The sequence below is a fragment of the Cephus cinctus genome, unplaced genomic scaffold, assembly GCF_000341935.2.
Source record: "Cephus cinctus unplaced genomic scaffold, Ccin1 Ccin1_scaffold0299, whole genome shotgun sequence".
NCBI classification, from domain to species: domain Eukaryota; kingdom Metazoa; phylum Arthropoda; class Insecta; order Hymenoptera; family Cephidae; genus Cephus; species Cephus cinctus.
In genome coordinates, this window is record NW_014333002.1 from 119,991 (window position 1) to 145,361 (window position 25,371).

Below are 25,371 nucleotides of genomic sequence, written 5' to 3' on the forward strand. Positions count from 1 at the left end.
CTAATATCGAGCCAGTTGATACGGTGCTTTTTCAAATTTACATGTAGATTTTTCGGATCCCGTGAAAACATGAGAATTGAGCTCAGTTCTCGTAGTGCTGCTCTTGGAGATATTTGAATTATTCAGTCTGTAGGAGTGAACACTAGTGAAATCCGAAAAGCTAGAAAAACTCAAAGATCCTGACAATCGACAAGTAGATTATCTATCAAAGCATCGTTCATCAATTATATATCTTTCGAATGCTTGATATAAATTAATTATGGGTATTGTAATTGGAGATGGACCACATACGGTCGTTCTTTGGTTGTTGCCGAAAGGAAAACCAAAAACCAATACCGTAGTGCAAAAGGGAATCGCGAGAAACAACGAAGGACAGTCGTGCCCGTGGATGTAACAATGCAAAAAATAATACAAACAAATATTATTAAGTTACGTATAATAATTTTTTTTACACTGTACATATAGTATAATTTCTCAATTTCGTAATAAACACTGTTTATCTTAATTGCAAACATTGGATATTATTTCATCGTTTATCCTTCGTTTCGATGCGCACGAAAAATTCAATTAATTTTTGTTATCTTCTATCTATATTTATATCTTCTATCTATAATTTATTTCCATTGTATAAGATATATATAAAACGTATGTCAAATATGAGCGGATATGTTTTATTTGGATAATATTGTGAGGAACAAAATCCAATGAAAAAATCATCAAAACTTTACCTGCACTCGAATAGCGTTTTGACGGGTGACTCGTGATAAGTATGTCTATGCATATTCGGCATACACTTCAGATATATTTTATTTAATTGAAATAATTCCAATGGACGTGCATAATTTAAAATTGCATTAGCACAAATATATTGACATCATTTGTACCCTTTGCCAATGGCGTTCCTTAATTTTACAAACCTAAACATTCACTTTTACTTTTCGCATTCCACTTGGTAAGAATCGCCGAACAGCAAGCTCCCCGAGATTCAATAAAGTGCACTGTCACTATGTGAAATGAAAAAATTTGTTTAAGAACATATAGAACACTTATCAGAGCTAGTAATATTTATAATGTAATGTTTGGAGGCGTTGCAACGTCCTCCTGTAAAAAATTATTCGGAATACGACCAATATTTACGGTTTTCTTTTATCCGTGAAGTCAACACAAGTTCGGAAAAAAAGACCTTCATAATTTTTGTAATTCGAACCAAGAAATCTTAAACCGACATTTTCGTGGGTTTTCATTGTTCCAGTGCTAAAGGCAGGTTTTTACTATTTATCTCTACACGTTGTTAGCAGTTGCTAAGTAATGGACTCTATTTATATTTCTATAGGGCTCTAATGTCTTTGTCTAATTCTCATTCGACGTCAAAGACTAATTCGTCTGTCTTTCTCTCTCTGTCTGGGATTTTGACACATAAGGGCACGATAATGAAGATCTCCCTAGGTAAAGTTTGACTTGGTTGGAGAGCGCACGCCCCAGCCCCAGCCAGCCACACAGCTGAGTTGGCTTTAAGCAGTCACGAACGAGCCATCGTCAGGGGCGGTTCAACCCCCCGAATCGTAGATGTTTTGCTTTTATATTTCTTTGATAAGCGCTATGTAAGGGAGAGGCTGTGCCAAAACTTTTCATCCCTTATTTACGTCTCCATTTCGCGGTAGTGTCGTCGAGGTAATGGTGCGAGATGCTTTTCATTTTATTTAAAATCTGTGGAAGATGCTTTTCAAAATATGTCCCGTGAGCACCTGCGAGTAAGTTATACCTGATGTACTGTTATCGTCATTTCCTTTACCTGATTCTTTATTTTTGTTAACTTTGACTTATCAGCTCATTATATTTCTAATGCACGCTTCTGTTCTGCTTCCATCTAGCGCTGCTTCGCAGCTCAATCGATTTTAACCTTCCGTCTGTACTAGATATTGAGCCTCGTTTAACAAAACGTGATTTACTCAAGATTTACATAATTCTCATTAATTGTGTACACCGTAAACGAGGTATAATCGTTATTGGATTAATCTTATAAATTAATTATTATACCGTAAATTAAACTAAGCTGGAAGCATTTGTTTATTTAGCGAAAGCATGTAGTATTTTTTCAAATTAATCGCAATAATTTTTATATTATTTTATCGATTATAAAAAAAAAAGTCTTAGTATTCTTATATATTGAAAAAACATGTTTTTCCACTGAGGTATCGTAGGCAGGTGTATTTTGTAAGCCGGATTAAATCTTCAAAGGATTTTTTTTTGAAGGCGTCATTCAACCCTTTCGTAGATTATTTGTTTGAGGGTATCTCCAAGATTATTTTTAGCTGTAACTTTTTCTGTCTTGGACTTATGTATTTTATATATGATTTCTCGATTTTACGTCAAACGTGAAAAATATAATGAAGTTCTACGATAATTCAGGTGATACGAATCTTTTCGTGCGTCAGCGCTTGGATCGTTGCCTGAGATATCATCCATAAAAATTGACTCGTGGAAATGTACCAATGGTAATGGAATTACAATAGAATATCTGAATATGAATATAATATTGAAACAAGAATATAATCAAAATAGTACATATTTATTATGTAAGGATATTTGACTCGATCCGTGACCTTTGACCTTTTGCGAAATTATTTTCTACTCGTAGGTCAGCTCGTGTCAGGTCGAATCTTTGTATTATTTTCAATAATAATTGTCATCGTTGTATAAGAAAATCATTTCTATAAGTACTTTTGGATGTTGAGTGATAATTTTTCAGAACGAGACTCAACTGTTTTCGTTAGGTATCGTAAGATCCAAAAAAATAATAAGGGTGGAAAAGAATCGATTGTTTTTTGTTTGTTCGAAATATAGGAATAAATTTTCCTTGATCATCTTACAAGAGGTTTACATTGCTCTTAGGAAAACACGTGTTCCTGAACGTGTAATATCCTTCGATCGATCTGGCTATGCTAATCGCGCAAAAAGGGGACTAATGGATATAAAAAAATTGGGAAAACTGGAAGAAGGCGATATGGCAGAGAAACAACATAGGTCGGAGCAATTGGCCGGGCTGCTTGTTGCAGGGTGAAGGAGCTAGAGTAAAACAGTGTTATTAGAAACCGGAAGGTGGCGTCCACGGGCAAGAAATTATTTTACGTACAAAGACTCGAGAGCTTAAACGGGATTGTTTCTAATAGCGGATCAAAAACATTTCCTTTCTCATTTATTGCCTTTTGTATCTCTTCGATTATATATTTTAAAAAATTCAGTCGTACAGATATTATAATCAGCTTTATGATTTTTCAACGGACCTTAGGTATCTGGTAATTGATTCTAAAATAGAGTGCCAGCCAGAAGTCTTTTTTGAGACATTTTCAGGACGTTTCTTGTTTTTTAGGTTACAACGTGCATGAATTCAGCTACAATATCGAAATTCTCTTGAAATATTTTAAATTTATAATTTTATCATATTCAAGGACACTTTTATATGACTTATCGAAACTAGAATGAAGAAATGGAAACACGGTGGATAGTGTCAAGAACGCATATATCATAATTTTATAATACACAGTTTGTAAACAGGGTAACCACCCATGGTCACGTACAGTACATATGCGATAACTACTATTCGATTCGAGGACAGTGAATAGTCATAACAACTAGAGAGATGATATAAAAAAGTAATAGGAGGTCCAAACCGAATAGGATCGATTTTTTTACTGAAGTTGACCTTAATAGGCTATCAGATGTCATCCTGACGTGAGCGAAGTGGCGTGAGTGCCCGAGACAGTCGCATCGCATTTCATGAAAACATACCTATGTACTAGTCGAGCCATTTCATCAATTAGTTTTATATTCACATAAAACGTCAGTTCACGTCTTAGTACTTTGCAGAAGTAAAGCATCGAGTAATTTATATGAGTACAAACTTTTCAAAAAGACTTCGCGTGCGACTTCATTTCCTCTCGAGTGGAATCCGAAATGATGATGCTGGAGAAAAAAAATTAAAGGAAATAAAAAAAATGAAAAAATACAAAGAAAAATATTTATAGCGTTTTATCATCCTTCATAAAAATTTACGTCAGCCCTACGTGCATGGGTTCACTGAATGGCCATTCGCGATCTTGAAAATTCGTGATAAGCTTTCTTGACATGTTTTCTCAAATCCGTTTAAAGGACCCTCTCACTATAAACTCTCGCAGGTAGAGATATGCATAGAATTTCATTAATCTAGGGCAGCCTCTGGCTAGGGATACTTAGATGTCTATTAAAAAAAGTAATGAGAGGAGACGAGTGTTAGACCTTTTGTTCCTTTTTATTTTTGTATAACGACCCCCCCACGCTCCCTGATTGATAATTAAATAATATTGGTTGAGTTATAGGGGTCGTTCTTGGGTCTGATAATTAATTGTACCGCATGGACCTCTAGATAGGTGATATTTATCTACTTCATATATTTTATCACGTATTTACATACCATTAAGGGAACGCGATTATACGAAATTATATGTTAATTATTCATAAAGGGACATGGTAAATTTTAATATTTGATGAGTTGCGACTAGATGCTTGTGAAATCTAAAAACTATCCACCCCTTATATTTGCAGAGTAATCTTAACTCTGATCTAATATAAATTTGCTAACTTTGTTACAGTCACATTTTATTATAGTAGTGCAATAGACGTATTACTCTTATGCAGCTATTACCTTAGTTTACTTTATACTCATCTATAACCGTAACTATACTCACTGCACTTGATATGCCTATTTGCATGTGTTTCTTTCGTTATATATAATATACATGCCTACTCGCTGAACTCTAATTTTCGTCTGCGGTCCTTAGAGAGCTATGGTTCAGGATCGAATAAATCATACTCTACTACTCTAGTGTATATACTGCTTTTTAGGACCTAATCTGTCCACTCATACCTTTTTTTCGATTAAGGGACGTTGACTTTCTGTAAAGGAGTGACTCATTCCAGAAGAGAACATCCCTTGTCAATTTCTGTCCTTCGACCTATCAAAAGTATACATAGTTAGGTATATGTATTATATGATGTGGGAGAGAGGGAAAGTTACGAAATAAGAGAACAGATAAATAATACAGAAGGAAATTGTGGTGGAGAATAAGAAGAAGGGCGCGGATCTACCGTGGGACTGTGGGACACGGAAACGAACGCGACTCGTAGGGGTGGCTGGTTGTGGAGGTGGCTGGATCGATCCACCCCTGCGGGATATAGAACGAAGTAACCACGCGGCCTCGACTCGCTGAAAATGTCATAAATTTTAATGACGAATCATTAGAGGATTTGCCTGCTTAGGTATGTGGTCCTTCTGTCGAAAACTGAATAGGTCTTACGATTAATGAATTTTTTATGAAGGTTTATTTATTCATAGGTGTCTGCATCTTTTTTATGTATAGTCATACGCATTGGATTTATTGACAATTCTTCATTATAATTTTATACCGTGGTTTAGGGAATTTTGAGATTTTTTTTTTCCTTGTTTTGATCTCGGAATTATCGGGTGTCACGTGAAGCGTCTTCGCTCTATTTGCACTGAAGTTTTGTTGAAGGTACCGGAGAGTCTTCAACGAAATAAAAGTAGACTTGACGAAAATGGCCTGTCGTATCGATCCTTATATTCGAAGGTAGTGCTTTTTGCTATTTCTTCGACGACTTCGACTCGTGGGAATTCACTTTTTTCATTACGAAAAGGATTTTAGCAATTTATCAGGCGAAGTGATGTAGTGCATAGTCCGAAATTACTATCTGATAAGGGAAATACTAATTTGTTTGAAGCGAAATGATGACTCGACGTAATTATAGGATTCTGAATATCAACGTGTAAAATCGAAATTATTCTATTTTACGTGATATTAAAGTAGCAATAATTGAAATTATCAAATGACTTATGATATACGATATAGTCAGGGTATATTTTCAGGACATTAATCAATCATCCGTTATTTCCGTTGAAGCAGATGGGCAGCTTCCTCTTAGGCTTTTAGGCTGCTTTTTCGGCCTCGAAATCCCCCTGAAATTTTCCGATAAAAACATTAACGCTATGAGACTCCATTATCAGACGAATGGAGGGGCGTTATCAGTATTTGCTAGTAGGGAGAGATGGAATTCCTTATGCGAGGGCAATTTAAAGATAAACATTCTTCGAAACTGTTTAATACTACTTTAATAGAATTTTAGTTTACTTTATATTACAATACGTAAGACATTAAGATACTGCTTATAATTTTGTTAAATATCAAATAAATGTTAAATGAATTAAAATTTACCGTCCTAGATTGTAGGGAACAGACATCGCAGTGTTGCCGCATTGACTATATGCTTTTTACCTGGCTTAGCAATATTTTATATTTTTTTTGTATTCCTTTTCTTTTTTTTTTTTCTACTTTCGTAGAACAGGGTGAGAGTATTTCTCAGGAATAATAAGTCAGATTGGACGTTGCGTGTTTGCGAAAGCATAGGCAAATAATACAAAAGTGTTCTCCTGACGACTTCTAGAACGATATTTTATGAATTTTTACAACTGTACGCCATGTGCTATACATGTTATGAAGAGACGACAAGATTGTTGTGAAGATTGAGTTTCCCTATTATATTTTATTTTTTCTTATTTTTTTATTCACCACATAAAGAAAACAAGTGGAAACTAACGGTATGGAGAGGTTAGGATGTACAGTGCGTCATCTACATTGGTATGTTATAAAGTTTCTCTGTTCACTCCCCAATATTACTTTTACCCTCCAGAGTCTGTTTCATTTTACAGGGGATTCGAGTTAAGGGTGGCACACCAAGCTATTTAATTAAATTTCAAATGTTTTCATCTTCCTATGCTCACTTTGTATCTTACAATTAACAATTTATATACATTCTATATCATGGTTTTCCAATTTGCTGTTCCTATATAATTATTTGATATTTCAACTTCTTGTACAGATTATCATATAAAATTGATAGTTTTTATTAAACCAGTCGAAAGGTCTTTGACATTTTCAACGCAAAGAGAAAACCCTGAATGTAAGACGGGGATGTTTCTACCTGATGCATATTGGAGTGCGCGTCAGGGGTGTAATGTAAGGGTGAATGCATTTTACTGGAAATGGAACAGACTAAGAATTCTTTCTAGCCAAGTAAATCTGGTCTCTTGGAAGTAGTGGAAGAAAAAAGTAAAGGAATCGCGAGGAGTGAACTGTACAATTTTATCCAGTAAAATTACCCCTAGGTTGCATGAACATATTAGAATAGACTGAGCAGCATATCAGACTGGGGGTTGGTACTACTGTACATTCAGAGTCGAATCGACAGGTGGCATTTATTCTATTTTCTCTCCCTTGCCAACACAGCCCTGTATTGTAGTATCGTCGTATGTACCGTGGTACCTGCAAGGTTGCTCGAATTGTTTACGTCATGTCACAAGTTTCAGTAGTATAGATTTCTTACAAATTTACTTGTTTCTTACAAATTTACTTAATTAGTGAAGTATCATTCACATCCAAATTCTGTAGCGATGTCACGTTATTTCCCCAAGATTAGGGTTGTATCGTAAGATACACTTGGTTATCGCGAACTATTCAGGAATTTATCATCAGTCATCCCCTTGTCGTTGAACTCAAGTATAAACCAAGACTGAGTTTGTAGCTAAATAAAAGGGAGCTTTTGCTCGATGAAGAGTGAAATCAGGTACCTACGCGTCGCTGTGTTTGAAACTATCGACCAGTATAATCCAATAGTGCTTAATGACGTGAACTTCCTGGTTTGGACACCCGATAAGCACAGTCAAGCCCTATTATATGTAGAAGGGTCTATCGAAATCTGGAATAGGATGCTCTAGTGCAGATTTCTTGTTAAGGGGACAGTCAATAAAAAAATGAGCGAATATTTTGAAAAATAAGATTTTGAAAAATTTCATTTTGAATCTCAATACGCTTTCAGTTAGTGAACATTTAAACTTGATTCACTCGAAACTTTATTTTCACGTTTTTCTTGTTAAAAGTTAAGTATCGAAGTTTTATCCAATTTTTTTGAAAATTATTTCTGACATTGTAGAATCTATAACAAACCAACATATCGATTAATTTTTGTGTAACGTATTTTAAAAAACAAAAACTTGGACAATAAAATAATTGTTAGAATTTGAGCCTTTGTTTAATTAGAAAATTTGGAAAATTATAACTCGCAAATGTATTAAAAATTTGATCAATGCGTCTGCTAGGCTATGAAGACGGTATAAAAGATTTTAATAAAAAATATTAAGACTGTCACCTAAGTTGAATTTGAATATATATGTATAAGTTTCCTAACTGCTTGATTTTTCAAGAAATTGTTACAATATCACGAAATATTCTTTACTAAGAAGCTTTAGGTGGGCGCAGGTCTTGATTAGTGTTCATAGAAATCCCATTAAATTTTTTGATAATACTAAGTGTAAAGTCAGTTGAAGGCTTCTACGTAAGAAAACTTTTTCCATTCTGTTTGACGGGACTTTTCCTATTCTTAACCTCTCAAACAAAAAGTGTTTACGTTGCTTTATTCTATATAAGAATATATTCCTTACCCGAGGCTGATCTTAAAACCTACGCCTCGAAATATCGATTCATAGCGTGACACTTTTTTTTTACACGATGCATAAATAATAAGATGACTTTATTGCACTAAATACTGAAACGCAATTGGTTAATCGATCTCCATGTATGACATCGGTAATTAATATCTTTATCCAGATCATGCTCCTAATTTTCTCAAGTTAACGAATTTCGAAAAATCCTATCAGAAACACATTCTCGATACATCCTCTCTAAAAAGAACAGTCAAAATTTCATTGATTTTTTAAGTTAATTGAAAACTCACTGAAAAAATAGGTCTAATCAGGGCGCTCTGACCCCCTACCCCCTCCCCAACACAGGGGATGGTGTATGACGGTCCACGAAGGTCCTATAAATGTCCGTTTATTCTGTGCTATGCTTGGCTTTTGTCACTGACTTCTCCAATACCTTGATCCCTTGACGGCTTGAATCGCGAAGAGTGGAATATCTTTGTTGAACCTTTGGGCTGAAATATGGATTTGTACAGGTATCCTGAGCCACGGCGGTACGTCATTTTATGTCAAAAAGGAAGCAGAATACATAAAACAAATTCTATAAGATATAAGGGATGAGTGATGGTTGAAATGAAACGTGGAGAAAATTTTAAGGATTGTTCATAAGCAATATTTCATACGGATTTCAGGACTACTGTATGACACATTGTATATCACATATCATATAGTCTCAAACGTGATAATAGGTATTGTAGACATTTTGGGATTTTTGAGGAATCGGAGTTGCAAGCCTTTTTAGGAGGTTTGTACACCCCGCAGACGTCTTTATAGGAAATTAGATTTTTAAAATAAAAATGATCTTCATTTATTGTCCTAGTCATTAATTAAATATTAAAGACACTTATTTTTATATTACTTTCTCTCTCTTTCATACATACACATACTCTTATGAATTTGTACAGTGTTTGTGTCAATTCGTAGACGCCATGGAGTGTTTGTCTCTATCCTTTCTCTATGCTGATTCCCCGGAGAGGGAAAGAGATAGCTAGAATAACAATACAGCGGACTGCACGATGCGTCCGGTAATTGTAAACCAGCTAAGAGTAAACACGATAATGGCTCAGAACCACAGGTGATCGAGCCGATCACCGGTCGCTAAATGTATCATCGTTGGAAGAGGTTTTGACTCAGACAGCTACTAATCACAATGACGTTGGAAGATGAGTCTTGTCACGTGGGTCCTTGGACATGAAGTGGCTCTGCACTCCTGACAGTTCTATTACAATAAATTGACTGCAGATTGAAACAGATGTTTTAAGGAGGTCCTTTCCGTTACTAAGAGATATCAGAATGAGGTTTGGAGCTGAGCTCTTCGGGTGTTTGATGATTTGGTGCTTAGGTCAATTTCAGACAGCACCGGCACATTGACTTTACGGCAGACAACTTACGAAGGATACCTGATTTACTGATACTTAGATGAGAACATTATGCTCCCTGAGACTAGGAAATGCTAAGGATGAGCCCCCACAATTTGCAGTACAATACTGTTCACTGGTTTTTTGTGAAAAGCAGGATAGATTTCCTAATTTATTTTTAGAATTTTTTTATTTTCGAGACTTCACTGCTACTTGTCGCCTTTTGGTGTATACTTGTATGAAGGATTTGGATCGAACGAATCGAATGGTTTGTTACCGAGTAATCCGCTGCTTATATTCTCAGGAGCAATACGTTGCTTTTGGTAGGAATAAGGATTTTTGTCATTTCGATGTTTTTGAAATTTGATTTAATATTTTAATTTTAATAAATTGGATCAGTGGTTACTTCAAGAACCGGCTTTTGGGTATTTCTATTGTGTTTAACGCGTGTCGGTTAATAACGCTTGAGAACTTGTTTGTTTCCATTCCAGTCGCTATGACTAATTTTAAGGGAATTATACAGTACCAAAGATTTAAGAGTCCTATTTCCCTTCCTTTTATCGGCGTCGCAGTGAAAGGTCGATAGGAGTTTTGAGAAATTGTAGGATTTGAGCAGCTCTCAGATACAATTATGCGCCTTCAGGGTACGCTATGCATTTTTATGTGAGGCTTTTAAAGTATCCATCATAGAGAATGAATAAGGGTAAAAAAATGCTAAAAGATGGATGGGTATAAGGACGGAACGTTATAATATAGAACGACAATTTGTTTTTATTATACGCGAAAGTTTGTTTTTATTATACAAGTATATTTCATGTATTATATTATACGGTATACCCTGCGAAGTATCTCAATGATTTCGATATCCTGATTACGGTACATAAATTAATTCAGCACAACGAAATTTTCTTTCTTACAATATATCGATTCCACTGGAACTATAATATACTCCATAATCAATGACGGAAAATCCATGGCATTTGAAAAGGGAAATCAATGGGGATGTTCATGTAATCCTACTGTGTCTAAACCCTTCAGGGGATGAACAGGATTACCACGAGGACTACTGATACTTCATTGTCAAAGCGAAGATTCTACTACGTCTCTGGTCTCCCTAATATTTGCACATAAATATTTGCGAACACTCAAGGCATCGTTTTAATCTGTCTGTTTAAAGATGCCATTCCTAGTTCTGAAAAATTCTCAAATAACGAATAATAGCCAGAATCCTTAATATTCATGTATGCAAATAAATTAAAGCGACAAGTGCTACTTGGAGAAAGAGAATTGAGGACGAGAAGTAAGATAAAGGAAGAACAAGAAAAGATAGATTAAACTACGCGTAACAAGGGAAACGAGCCTCTCATTTCTTATTTAAAAGAGTCATCAAGAAATTTGCAAACTAACCTTAAACTTGATCCTAGATAGCTATCGATTGCGCCATCTTTATTAAAAATGTTTTATCACCCCCGTACACCTACCCTTACCTATAACCTGTACCTTCGTCATACTCACAAAATGGATTTTCAGTCTAGGTCTTTGTTGGAACGTCACCCCCTGTTTTCCAGACGGTACCTTCCGTTGTAGGAATAAATTAATTTCCATTTGATTCTTCGGGAAATAAAAAAGATAGAAAAACAAGAGACTCAATCATAATAAATGTTGAAATCTGAAGAGAAAAAGAGAAGGTGGATCCTGGAAAAAGAGGAGCAAGATCCCTTGGCAAAATTTCAAGCTACTACTAACCGGTATTATGAGAGCTGGTAGAAACATGTAGAACCGTGGAAGAAATTTAATGAAACATGAGAGGGTGGGAGGGGGGGGAGTGAGAGAGAGAGAGAGAGAGAGAGAGAAGGGCGTGGACGCAGCCTCTTATTTTCCAACGACCTGAACCTTTGACTAGCGACACGTGAGATTCACTGAACCTTTAATAAGTTCTACCCCCCGCTATATACGGACTCACCGCAACCCTATTTACTTACTATACAACCTACAAGCTGCGTCCTGTTATTGTTGTACATGTACAAAAACAACAACCATACCAGTATGATCACCTAGGGAACTTGGTTATTGCACGCTGTCACATAAACCTACCCTTATGCGTAGAGTGTATAAAGAATATGAAGGTTCACATATGTATTACATATATACCTATATATATGTAAATAAAACATAGCTTCCATACGCGCAAGTACATAGACCGTATAAAGGGCGTAGATATTAATAATTAATTAATTATGAATAATATTCAATCGAAGAAAAAGATTTTGTAGAACCTTATAACGATATACTGTGAGACATTTTAATATATTAATATACCTACGTACGTGATTGTCAGTTTGATACGTTAGTACAGTTTAGTACGTTATGAAGCTTCCAGGTATTTTATTGTCAGGTTATTTATTGAATATCTGCTATTGGTATAAATGTGACAGATGCGTAATAATTCAGAACGCGTAACGAAGCAGATCTAACGTATATTGTCGTTGACATAAGTACTGTCTTCGTTAATAGTAAATGGTACATCAGTTTTAGTCGATAAGATGTATTAATATCCGCAGCTATCTTCTCTACGTGCGTACGAACACGGGTATCGTTTCTAAGCACGTGTTTCAGCGTAAGGTTGCTGTCATTTGCCAGAAAATTGTTCAGAATCGTCATTTGCCAGAAACGGCAGCTGTCTGAATACTATATGTATTCTTGTTGCTTGTGGTAGCTGTCGGTATAGCAGAAACCTACGTCTAGGTGTCCGACTATACCGACTGTCTCGTTGCCAATGGCAACGACCATATAACAACCCTCAGTGTATGTGCACCTGAAAAGTTCAGCTGAAAACGCGTAACGGAAAACTTTTCAAATTGGTGGCGCTGATAGAATGCACGTTATGTAGCAATGCATGCTTAGATATTGGATCTATGTGCGTACCGTGCGTACCTAACAGCCAACTTGCTTTGCCCCTTTGTGTATCTAGGTTATTAGATTTACAAGTAAACAGTGTATAGACGTTGTTGCATCTAATATTATGTACCGCGAGTACTAGCAAGGTATCTAATGGCAATTTGTGTAGAGGAGGTTATAACGTTAACAGGCACACTGAGTGGCCTTATTGCCCTTCCAGTTATCAGCGGTGGATCAACTAATTTATAATTAGAATCGATAATGCTAATAAGGTTCGACAAGGAGATAAATAATTTGTTAGAAAAAAAATACTGACTTATACACAGAGAGAGAGACTTATACACAGACTTATACAAAGAGAATATAGGGCATGAAAACAATATAGAAATTTACCAATAATATTACTTAGAAGAAACATTTTTTGTCGCAGTATCGATCCAATGAATACCTGCTGAAGGAATCTTTCAAACTTTGATGTTAACGGTGACGATGCTGCAGCTGATAGAAGGGGCGGTTTCGTACCGCGATGACCCAGAACGTAAACCAAGCGCCACTTGAACGAGCGTGGGAGAAAGGTTCGGTTTTGATCCATAAACTTTTCTTTATTATTTAAATAAAAATTTTTCAGTTTATTTATTCAAACTTTTAATACTTAAAAAAAACTGAAAATAAATTTTTTCTGCAATATGTATTATTTTTTAAATTTTGTACTGAAAATGTATATTTTTTTTATTTATACTGTTAAACTTATATAACTTATATACTTATATAATAGTTAGTTCCTTGCGTTGGCGCATAGAGGATATGTTGGCTGTATTCTCATTGCGGATAAACGAGGTTAGGCGGTAAATTTAATTTAAATTATTATAAAATGAATTTAAAACTTAAGAGGCGTCAGGACTTCTCATTATCATGCGAGTAAAATGTAACCGAAAATTGTAAATACAGTAGAACATCGATTATCCGAACTAATCGAACCGACTACCATTCGGATAATCGAAAATTCGGATGACCGGAGTTTGTTGGGAAAAAGGCAAGATCGAAACGCTGAAAAGAATAGAATATGTATACACATATTCAACGACACCCGATATCTTTAATATATTAATATTTATATACGTATATCATATTTTTCGTCAATAGAATCTATGTATTTCTTTGGAAAGAAATCGAGGATTTTATTCTGCTTCATAACAGAAGCTCGTTTTTGCGCTGCCAAATAACGCAATCTTTTGAGGAGAAGCAGTCGCGTTGGACAACATTCCGGCTGCTTTTCGTATCACTCCATCGCTGTCTCGAAAGCCTCAAACGCCTCACTGTGAGAAGGCTTGCTCGCTAAGACGCGCAACAATGTATGTAACGACAAAGTCGTTCGGAAAACCGAATCTGTATTCGGATCATTGACGTTCTACTGTACCAGGTTTTTGAGTCTTTTTTAAAGCGGAATTCAGCGCACATGGTATGGTTATCGCATGGTAAAGAAAAGGTTCGGAGTCCCAAACAAGGAATCTGTTCAAAAGGTGATAAAAAATAATTGTTGATAAACAAATATAATTTGTTAAACAAGTTTAATTATAAAATAAATACATATATATCGCTGAATTTTTTTTTGTAACTTCATAAAATATTCCAAATTTTTTATTACAAATTTTCAGGAGGTCGTTGTGCATTACTAGCCTATGAAATTTTTAGCGATACCATTGACTCCTCCCTACCTAACATTTAATAAATACATCGTTAAATATATCATATTATTTAGTCCAACTGTACCACCTGAAGTGAGCGCGTACATTTCATTCTTCTGGTAAAACCATATTCAGGTAGTCCGTCTGGACTGAATAACCAAGTATACATAAATACATCAAAGAGTATCCAGCTAATATCAACCAGTCAGATAACTCTTGTTTCGAATCTGCAATCTTATTTTATAAGCAACTAAGCCTTGGGTTTTCACTAAATAATTCAATGATATAACGATGTAAAGATATATGCAACAATAATAATTCATTAACTCTTTATTTAATTAAGGACAAATGAGTAGGGCGCGGGATGGGCACGTCCTGGCTCGCGGCCCTACTTCCAGCGATAATGATGGCCTGCGCTTCGAGGACAAAAGCTAGTCCTACCTCGATGCCATCTTCAGTCTCGACCAGCGTGGCAGAACTGAAACGGGTAAAGGAAATTAGATTAACCATGAAATTACTATGTTTTGTTCCACCTCGAGAATTCCTATCGCACACGTTAGAGCATAGCTGTCAGAATTACTATTATTTGATCCTTGACTTTCTTTGTCTCTATATCCCTTTTATCATTTTCCTGAACCGCCTTTGGCTATAAGGTGGAACTGGAAGAAGCTTTGGACGTGATAGAAGCTGCATCGACCGGTACTTTGGAAGAAGATTGCACGACCACGTCAGGTTATAAGTCCCTACCGACGACAGCGGCTCTAGACCCACGCCGCTATGATACTTCTCGTCAAAAGGCGGATATGGCCGCCATGATGCTTCAAAATCTTGGGGTTACGCGACACAATAGTGAGTTATTATATATCCTATATATCTACACATATACGCATATATATATAAGTATAGTCGAGTGTCTTTTATATATAATATATCGATCCTACAAGCTAGAGTACCACCCATATAGTATATATTACTTTGTGTATATAAAGGAAGAATCACGTGGCTAGGTATGAACTCCAAGAACTGTTATGATTATGATTAATGGTTCTTGGGAATTGCGTACAAGGAGATAAAATATTCTTGAAAACTTGGTGACGCTGTTTCTTTTTTTTCAACAGCTCTTTTAGACGCCGTTGCTCGGTCGTTACTTGGTTCGGTAAGTGACGCCGTTCAGACTCGTGTTATCGCCCTGAACGCATCAACCGGGATTGTTGTCAGCGCCACGTGGTTGAAGAGGAGTCCTGGAAGCGTAGGAGAACCTTCTAAGGTTGAGAATCACGAACTACAGTCAGGATCACGACCTGATCCTAATTTACCTTGGTTCGAGGATGCCGGAGACAGTACGGGATTAAGGTTTGACTTGTTATACGCACATCCCATGAAATCCTCCCTTAGTCTCGGTATACATTGAGCAAACGAGTCTGAGAAATTCTGAAGAATATATATATTGTGACGTAAGTTTTAAGACACAATTCCCCAAATACTATCCGTAGCGTTACAGTCCGATTGTGCCACAAATATATAACGATACTCTAAGATTTTTCCGTGAAACAAAAGCAAAATAATTCGCGATGATACAAATGCCGAATGGAGGTCAGACGCACCGTTGCGTCACGAGACAAACAAAAGTCCTGAAAAAATGAAGAGGACTCCGACTAGTAAGAAGGAAGCGGAAAGTTACGGCAGAGGGACGGGTAACGTGAAGATGGTAAGAAGAAAGTAGATTGAGAAATTACGAGAAAATCAGTAGGAGTAAATATTGGCCCTTTTATTTGGGACTTATAAAATCCGAATTAATCAAACAAAATGGTAAGGGGCTAGAAAATAAATACAAATGTGGATTCACGCGAGACTAGGCTCTGCACGGGACACGTGAACAAAATAGAATACGAAAATTATTACACGCTATACAAGGTCCTTGCGGACACGTGAAACCATTGAGATATAAATTAATAGGCGATATACGTTATTTCTGTAACCTATGGAGTTCGAATATTGAAAGGAAGATAAACTACTCGGAAATTTAAAGCAACGTCTTACGAAAGACGAAACGACTCGTAAGGTTCGCGTACCGTTAGCTCTACAGGCGGAAATCGAGTAGCGTATAGAAAGAGTAGGTTAGAGAGTATTACAACTTAGAAACTATTAGAATTCAATTAACACTATAATAGAGACTAAAGAAACAGAATAGACTAGACAAAGTATACTAAAGGTACGTAACAATAGCGAAACAGAATGCATAAGACAAAGTGTGTTAGAAAGAGAAATATAAGATCTTAAGGTATTCTACGAACGTTCTATTTCTCAGACGTGCGAGAAGGTGTAGTTCATGGGTCCTTACGGTAACTCTCCAGGGTCACCGAGAATGTTTGAAGTTAACTAATGAAAATAAGAAATACTATAAGAATTCACGCTAGGGCACGAAATCTTTTCCTCAAACAACACTGGGATGCTAAGCACGAAAAAATATCTATCTATCTTTACTCTACCTTCAAACTACTAAAAGAGTTCGTCTCTTCGCCGTCGAGACGCTTACCGTTAACGATGCAGATACGATTTTGACACTCTTTTCTTTTACTCGGGAACGCACCGGCCAAGATGGATGTCAACGCGAATATGTCACTCGATGGGTTCTTCTTACCGGTCGGAGCTAGCTCCCTCTCGGTAGGTCTAGTAGAGTCCACTGGGCCAATCGCCTACGTGGAAGTGTCCTGCCAATCAGGGTTTACGCGCGAAGTATTTGAAAAATGCCAATGGGCTAATTCGTTATTTTTTTCAAGAATACGAAACTATTTGACTACTAACCAGCGCTGGATGCTCTTTACGAGAGCAGATATTAACCGGAGCCTCCATATGATTGTTTAGCTGCGATACTTGGAAGAAATTTATGTTCCATTAGAAGTTACGTACGATACGTTAGCCTACGCCGCCTTTTCGCGAGATTCAGAACGTAGTGGCGATCGACCAGAAGTGCTGCCGCGTCTTCTCAAAGTCCAGGTTGTGCCGGGTGGATACCGTCGTCCTGTCCTGTGTAGACGGAACGTTGGAGTGGCGGATGGTCGTGACTCATCGGTCTAGGATGGCTCCTTGAACTTCCTCTTCAGTACGGATGTCGTTAACTGGTCATCGGCACCTGGACTGACGTTACTATAGCTCGCCCATGGCGATTTTCTCGTCGGGTCAGCTTCCTACTCTATTCGGAGTCCCCCGTGGCGGGATGGAGCTGTCTGAGGGTGGTGACGTTCTTCTACGCTTCCTGACGTAGCCGTAGGCAGCTTCCTTCTGGCGAGACTGGAGAAGGTGTTGTTCTTGTGCTGGTTGAGGGTCTTCCTCGGCGTTGATTCGGTGTATCAAATGAAATTATTGTACAAATAGAAATTAGCCCAACTTTGTTAAATTTATAATAGGGTTTCCGGAGTTATTGGCCGGTACAGTCGGATTCTATCCGAGGGACGGTGTCCCGTGATCAAAGGCACGCGAGTACCAAATCGGGACTTTTGTGGCATCTAAAATGAACGTTACAATATATATATGTATATGATCTGATTCTTATTCAGGAAATTTCGAAAATAATCAGAAAATGAGGAACACGTGGATTCACAATGACACGCGAGGAATTTATGGATGATTCTGGTTTTGCTCTTCGCCGAAATGGAAATTTGTTATACATTGATTTTCGTGACCGATGGATGGAAAATCTGGAGAGAAGCGTTTATTTAGTCCTGAAAGAGATGCTGAACTACCGAATCTAGTGTCTTATGAATTAATTCCCTCTGGAACGTTCTCCATTACTTTCAGAGGCACAAAACCTAAAAGCCTTCAATGAATTGATGAGAAAGTTTAAATAAGTCTTTACTTGGTAAAACCTCTTTTTCTTCAAAATACCAATGAAAACCAAACACATTTGAATTTCTGCATAGGGAGCTGTACAAAGTGACCCTGATCCATCTGTTGTCTTCTGTTATCGCAAGGGTGCGAAAGGACGGATCTTTTCTTTGTGCAGTTAGCCTGCCATCAACTATCATGCCTGATACCCAAATCCTTGACTTTTGACACTTTTCATTCTTTTTACGTCGCTCAAGTTATCGACGTCACGCAATGATAGACGCTGAAAACTCACTTGGAATTATGGGCTGTCTTTTCCTTTTGTAGGCTTTTCGCCAAATAGGTTTATTTAATGTCGAATGGGGACGGCATTGAATTTAGGGGACACCTTTGAAACGCTTCTCTTTATGTTTTTTATCCTTGGTGATACGATACCAATATTTTTTCTGACGATCCACGTAGACCACGCAAATCATTTCAGACTGAATATAATGTTCTACATTGTATATATTCTTTGATAACGTGATACCAGTAAATATATATTTACCCTATGATTCCTGTACTATGTGCGCACTATATATTTTATCTATACGACGTAATATAATAAATAAGGAAAACATTAACGGGATCCTCGTAAGAATAATCGATCCAAGCAGATACGGGCTCTACGTGACTTGTAATTGGCACGTGACTAAACCGAGTGTGTTGATTTAAAAATTTACGATAGACTCAATTTTGATATTACTGATGAAAATTTATAGGGCTTATGAAATTTTTTATTGGGTGATTCCGAGTAGTTTCAAATTTTTATCTCTTAGTTTAAATTTTATGGCTATCTGTAATATTTTTTATTTAAGGTAGACAAGGGTCGTACTTTTGGACTGATGTATCACTCTAAGCCTGAAATAAGGATGGTTAGGTATAGGCAGACAAGGTCCCGTGATCTTATACAGAGTTATTCGGTACAAAGGCATCGGCTGAAGTTGGTTCTACTATAAAAATCAAACGATATAGTTAACTTCGTGCGATGCGCTTGGCTTGAATATACTTGTATATTAGAAATTTATAACAATTACGATTTCGAGGATCCTGGAGTTTTCAAATCCGCAGAAAATTTATTCGCGATCAATATTTTTATGATAAAAGAACTTTTCAGCGGATTTATTTTTTTTAATGCACTGGCACTGCCTTTAATGAACTATTCACGCACGCACGCATTTTTCCCATAACCATCTATACGGCCGATTGTCATTTTGAATTCCTGCACAAGAAGCAAAGAGCACGCGCACACGCACTGCGATTTCATGCACTTCAACAAAAGCACCACACTCGTTCGCAGATCCTTCGGATTCTCAAAGAAAAAAAATAAGACCAAAAACCCACTGCGACTGCCTCTCGAGATGCGTTTTTTTTTAATTGCCATCAAATATTTAGAGAAAAAATAGAAGGTGATCACCGATTTTTCATTTTGCGTCGTGATCCATTTTTTTTACCGCGTGTCGAGAAGTGTCATTGTGATGTGAATAGGTCGAGAATAGATATCAATCATATGTATAATTTTTTCGTTTGTACTTCACGATCATTCATCGTCATCTCACCTCCTATATATACGAACGTCAAGTCATAGAAACTGTAAGAAGCGTCTAAGAGAGACAGAAATACAGAGAGAAAAAGAGATCTTTGAACGAGTCAAAAATTTTGAAAAAATATATTTACGTTATAAGCGTTTAAAACGCACGCGATGATTTTAACTGATTAACGCGTGAATTGCAAAATCCGCACTCAAGACGCGAATCGAGTGGAAGGTGGAAGTTTCTATGGCGGTCGTGGCGTTTGCGTGTGATCCCAGGTCGCCGAAATTCATGCAGTCACCGCCGATTGAATCCTACAGGGGTTGGTGGACCCTCCCGTATTTCTCCTGCAAGAGTCAAAGATGGCTGATCTCCTACAGCATCAACGTGAGGCCACCGGACATGCGTCATGGGTGAGTCAAATATAGTCTACCTATATCAATATAATGTATAAATATGAAATATTTCACGCAGTTATTTAATATCTTATATTACTATTCGTTTTTGGAAATATATACAGTCTCATTCAGTTGCATTGCACCAGTTACCCTGTTTATTTTTAATTCATACGATAAAATCAAGTTCAGTTAATAAGCTCGTATGGCTGAATAACCGTGTTTACTACTAACGTAAGTAATGTTATCATTATCATCATTACTTATACATTCTCCTCTAAATACCTTTTTATGGGCTTACTTTACCGCGAGTAAGTCCTAACTTCTTATTTATTCAGTATACCCCTAATGGATTATATCTTCAAAATCGTTTTTTTTTAATTTTACATTCCAATTTTCTTCAAAAAGAAACATTTATATACTTGAGTTTATTCGTGGAGAAATTTGCTCTTATTATGTCAATGTCACGTCCCGCTAAAGAATACGGTGAAAATCTTTTTTTCCTTACTAGAACATTTAACTCCAGGAAATATTGGAATTGCAAATTAGTCAGCGTTTTCAGTACACGTTAAATGGGAATAACATTGGCTGTACTCAGCGTATTCACCCCTCTGGAACAGTGTTAGATAACATCCGAAAACTTTAGCCTGCATGAATTCCTGAACTTCTGATAATAGGAACATTTACGGTAACCATGTGAAGTGAACCATTTGGGGCAAAAGTACTATGAATAAATAGATCGTCGAAATTGTTTTTTTTTACGAAAAAGAATCATTTCGACAGAGGGATTAACAGTACCCAAACGCAAATTTAGGTACTTATTTAGGACATCTTGAAATATTTTTAAGATTTTTGGGTAGGTCGGTTTATACATGTATAAAGCAATATAAAAAATTAAAATTGTCGAAATAACGGATCTTTTCGTTTGTCTCAAAGATAATACCTAATTCGTAAAAAATATTTGTGATGAACCAATATACATGATATTCACAGAAATAGAAATACTATTATGATGCTTTGAAGTCATAAAGCCAGCTGTTTCAATTAGTGAAAAATATGTGTTTTTTTCTTCGTATATATCAGCATACAATTATATTGATTATTTATAAAGTTTTACGTAATAAAACTATCGAGGCGAAAGTTACAACTTCGAGAGTGTGAACCATGTAAACTTACGTGGAACAGCAGCGCGGCAACGTCGTAAACTTCATCGTCGATCCGCCGAGTACTGTTCATACATAACCTCAGTGGCTAATATATGAGTAAGCAGTTTTGACGCAACTTTTTTATTTATTCAATTTCGCAGGTGTTCGTCCGAATCTTATTTCATTTGCCTTCTCAAATATATAAATATTCGTCTTGTACCCCTTGCTCTATTCAACGAGCAGAAAATGGTACACGGAGAACGGATTGGGACATGCGCCATATACATATGTATATATTAAATGACTTGTGAAACGTTGCCAAGCTGTAGTCGCGTACGGCCGAGCACCCTCACTTTATCTAATTGGCCATGAAAAATTGTTTTTCCATCACATTGATTCTTTCAATAATCCAGTTTTGTGGTATTACAATTTCAACAAGGTAAGCATTATAACCTTGTTTATCGGTTTGGGGCTTATACTTGCCATGTAAAATTGGCAAAATTTACGAGTGTATATATTCGAAATCAAACACTTAAAAAATCTTAAACTTTGTATGATATGCTGTAGGAATCTGAATCTACATGCATATTTACTGACCGATCTAGATTTCATATAAATGCAAAAACTGACTTAACAGAGTTACCTTCTTTAGCCCGACAGCATAGTCAGGGTCTTCGTAACTTTTCTAGACTAAAGTGAAAAAAAAGATATATTTTTTTTGTGATTATTTAGAGTTCTTTTATTTTTATATTATCCTTATCATGTATTTTAGGATACGAGAATTTTTGAGCATGGACGTGGACATCAGTGGATTGGAAGTGAACCAATGCGATTCAGGACTATCTAGTGAAAGCTCATCTGTAGATAATCAGATTGCATCTTTCAAGGGGACTCATAAGTGTCACAATGATACGATGCAGGTAAAATTTATCTATGGTGTTTATTTTGTAGTGACATAATTAATTTTTTTGAGGATGTTTATAATGGGATTCAAATACATAATTTCTAATTTCTATACATAATGCTAATTTCATTGATTTTTTAGTTCATTATATTTTTTTAATTACGTGCAGTTACGTGCTAAACCTATTTTAATGACTGTCGGGACGATTGTGTAAAAAGTGAATGCCACTAGAATATTAATTGTCGCATACGTCATCTTACGTGTATTTGTATATTTGTAAGGTCTTTAATATAAATAGCTATTATGAGGGCGGTTTATCATTTTCTAGCAATAATAATTTATTAGTCATTATTTTGGTTACGGAATGAATTTCATTCCTTTCAAATGAAATATGTATACAAAATCGACTTATGTATTAGAAAATTAATATAGACTGACTAGTAATTTGTGTCCATTAAATAATTCGTTGAAGAATCAATCAAAATCATATTACATCATATTGACAGTAATTGTGTTATCAAACCGATCAAATTTCGGAAAAAGATTCATCAAAATTTTAACGGAGATAACAATGTATGGGCAATGGTCAAATTTAACATTGTTGACACGAGACTTTCAGCTGTCCACTCGAAAAGACTGATTGATCATTGACTATGAGAGAAAATAATAATACAAAAAATAAGTATACAGTAATAAAATAGCCGAAAAGACATAATAAAAGTAAAAGAAAAATTTCACCTAATTTTCCTTCTCATTTTTCTATACTTAAATTCAATATCCAATTTCACGTTTATTCTAGTTACATTCGGTTCGATTGATCCTTCATTGATTTAATCTTAGAACACTCTGAATTCTATGAGATAGAGGAAACGAACCGTGGAATACACATTCCCTTCCTACGTTGAACCCTAATGAAACCAATTATTGCGAGTGGATCGAGCCGAAGTTTCAATTTGCCTTGAATCAAATCGAAAAATAATTCCAGTGCGAATATCAACCGAGGAGCAGTAGGACGAATGAAAATGGAGTCGGTGCTGGGTGGGCTAAGGGTGCCTACGTATGTAAATGTCGACAAGGTTTCTACACAGTCACCCATCAGTCAACTGGATTCGACGGGACCTTAGTGGAGGGTAAAAATAATCTATGACCTCAATTGACCTTATTGAGGGACGGCTACCCTTATAAAAATGTTGAATAATAATTGCAGCCGCATGGAAAGAAATGCAAGTAAATAAAAGTGATCTTTATCAACGTGTTTTCCGTTGTCTACGATGCGCACCAGGATGCGCACGGTGCAAAGGCCCAGAACCATGCTTGGCGACTTACAATTGGCCGTTCAGGTAAGTCCCAAGGATGAATTGAAATTTTACTTCTTTATCGTTCTAATAATTTATATCTTTTATCATAATTTTTAGGATTGCCTTACTAGCCTTTTCCGTATTCTGCGCCTTCAGTACTGTTGTCCTGGTAGCCTATATGTATCAGCATCGGAAGTTGAAGGTTTTCAAGGTAGCATCACCTATATTCCTGTCAATCACGTTACTAGGCTGTGCTATAATGTATCTTGAAGTAAGTGACACGTATTTTGTATTTTACAATACGTAGTACTGAGGCGCCTGTCACGTAATGGATATTACTGATTTATAGATGGCTGCGATATTTCCGGTTCTCGACATGTATTCCTGCATCGCTACAAAATGGACCAGGCATCTGGGATTCTGTATCTCTTACACGGCACTGCTAATGAAAACTTGGCGGTAAGGACTTCTTGCTGTACTAATTTATTATGAGCCAATTAGTGAAGTCTTTAGCTGCATGTAATCCTACCTTTTGAATTTAATTAATTACGTAATTGAGATTTCGAAAACGGGAGATATAATGACCAGAGGAGTCTGCTGGTGGATGTTCAAAGATGTAAATATACAAGTAAACTTCTACTTATGATTTTTTGGAAAACGAACTATTCGTATTAACGTAAATTACACGTACTAATAAGTTTGACTCTTCGTTCATTTAATTGACAGAAAATTCAGTAATTATGAATATTCAGCGGTTTATGAAGTTCATCGATAATTTATGATGCACGACGAAAAATATTTAATCCAGTGATTTCTTTTTGCATTCTTACTACCTTTGCATGAACTCAATTTATTTCATTATGAAATAAATTAATTGAACTTCCGAACATTCAACTTAAAGTACACATTTCAAGGAACACATGTTGCGGTGGAAAATTCGGGTTCGCCTGTAGTTTGGAGATTTGCTCTTCAGTTATGTTACCGCTGTTAATTAATTATCGTTTAACCTTTTGACAGGGATATTAATTTTGGTAGAGTTGTTCAGATGAATATTAATATCCTTTCTACGAACTCGTGATAATAATAAGGGTACCTATGTGTACCTGTTTATTATGATAGTATTATATAGTGATACAATATGTTTTTTACAAATGACCCGTCAGAATGCGATAACTATATTATACTTATGATACATTATGATACATTATACTATATTATATACATAACTCAGCAACTATGCATTTTGCTATAATCATTGATGGTGCGATAGAAAGGGGGTTTATTGAGGTACATTTGGTAATTTTTTCAACAAATTTTGTTATTATTACACAATATTTATTGTACCGTAGTGAGGAACTCTTTCAAGTACAATGTCATAAATTTTCATGAAAATCCTTCGAGTTGATTTCGAGATACCAGGGACACCGATTTTGAATACCATGTTTTGAGATAAACGCGTTCAAAGTTTTACAAGCCGTTTTGTTACTTACATCTTGTTACTGTCGAATCTACTGCCTTGAATTTGAATATACTGTACAGCACACTTATGCCTACAGCTCTATACTTGCTGAATTCCAGCGACCGACCGACGAAATTTCACTGTACATATACCTGAAACGCATGCAGCTGCTCCGCACGGTGCCGCTCCTCCCTCAATCCTTTATAAAATTTACAATTCTTCGAATTTTGCAATAAATAATGCAAC

At 36.2% G+C, this 25,371-nt stretch overlaps 1 protein-coding gene across 4 annotated transcripts in view; it reads left to right on the forward strand.

The window, feature by feature from the left end:
* The first annotated feature begins 1,532 nt into the window (after window positions 1-1,532).
* The window catches only part of LOC107266161 (probable G-protein coupled receptor CG31760), a 30,374-nt gene continuing 6,535 nt past the window's right edge, over window positions 1,533-25,371 (forward strand). The window contains exons 1-11 of one of the 4 annotated variants that reach the window (XM_015736363.2): window positions 1,533-1,751; window positions 13,274-13,418; window positions 14,872-15,015; window positions 15,182-15,377; window positions 15,647-15,881; window positions 20,203-20,337; window positions 22,237-22,384; window positions 23,354-23,498; window positions 23,576-23,708; window positions 23,784-23,937; window positions 24,016-24,125. In XM_015736363.2, coding sequence (XP_015591849.1) covers window positions 14,893-15,015; window positions 15,182-15,377; window positions 15,647-15,881; window positions 20,203-20,337; window positions 22,237-22,384; window positions 23,354-23,498; window positions 23,576-23,708; window positions 23,784-23,937; window positions 24,016-24,125 — 1,379 coding nt within the window. In that variant the 5' untranslated portion in view covers window positions 1,533-1,751; window positions 13,274-13,418; window positions 14,872-14,892. Of the gene's footprint in view, window positions 1,752-13,273; window positions 13,419-14,195; window positions 14,364-14,871; window positions 15,016-15,181; window positions 15,378-15,646; window positions 15,882-20,202; window positions 20,338-22,236; window positions 22,385-23,353; window positions 23,499-23,575; window positions 23,709-23,783; window positions 23,938-24,015; window positions 24,126-25,371 lie in introns of those variants that run through there. The other 3 variants (XM_015736365.2, XM_015736364.2, XM_025083425.1) reach the window with 3 other exon arrangements.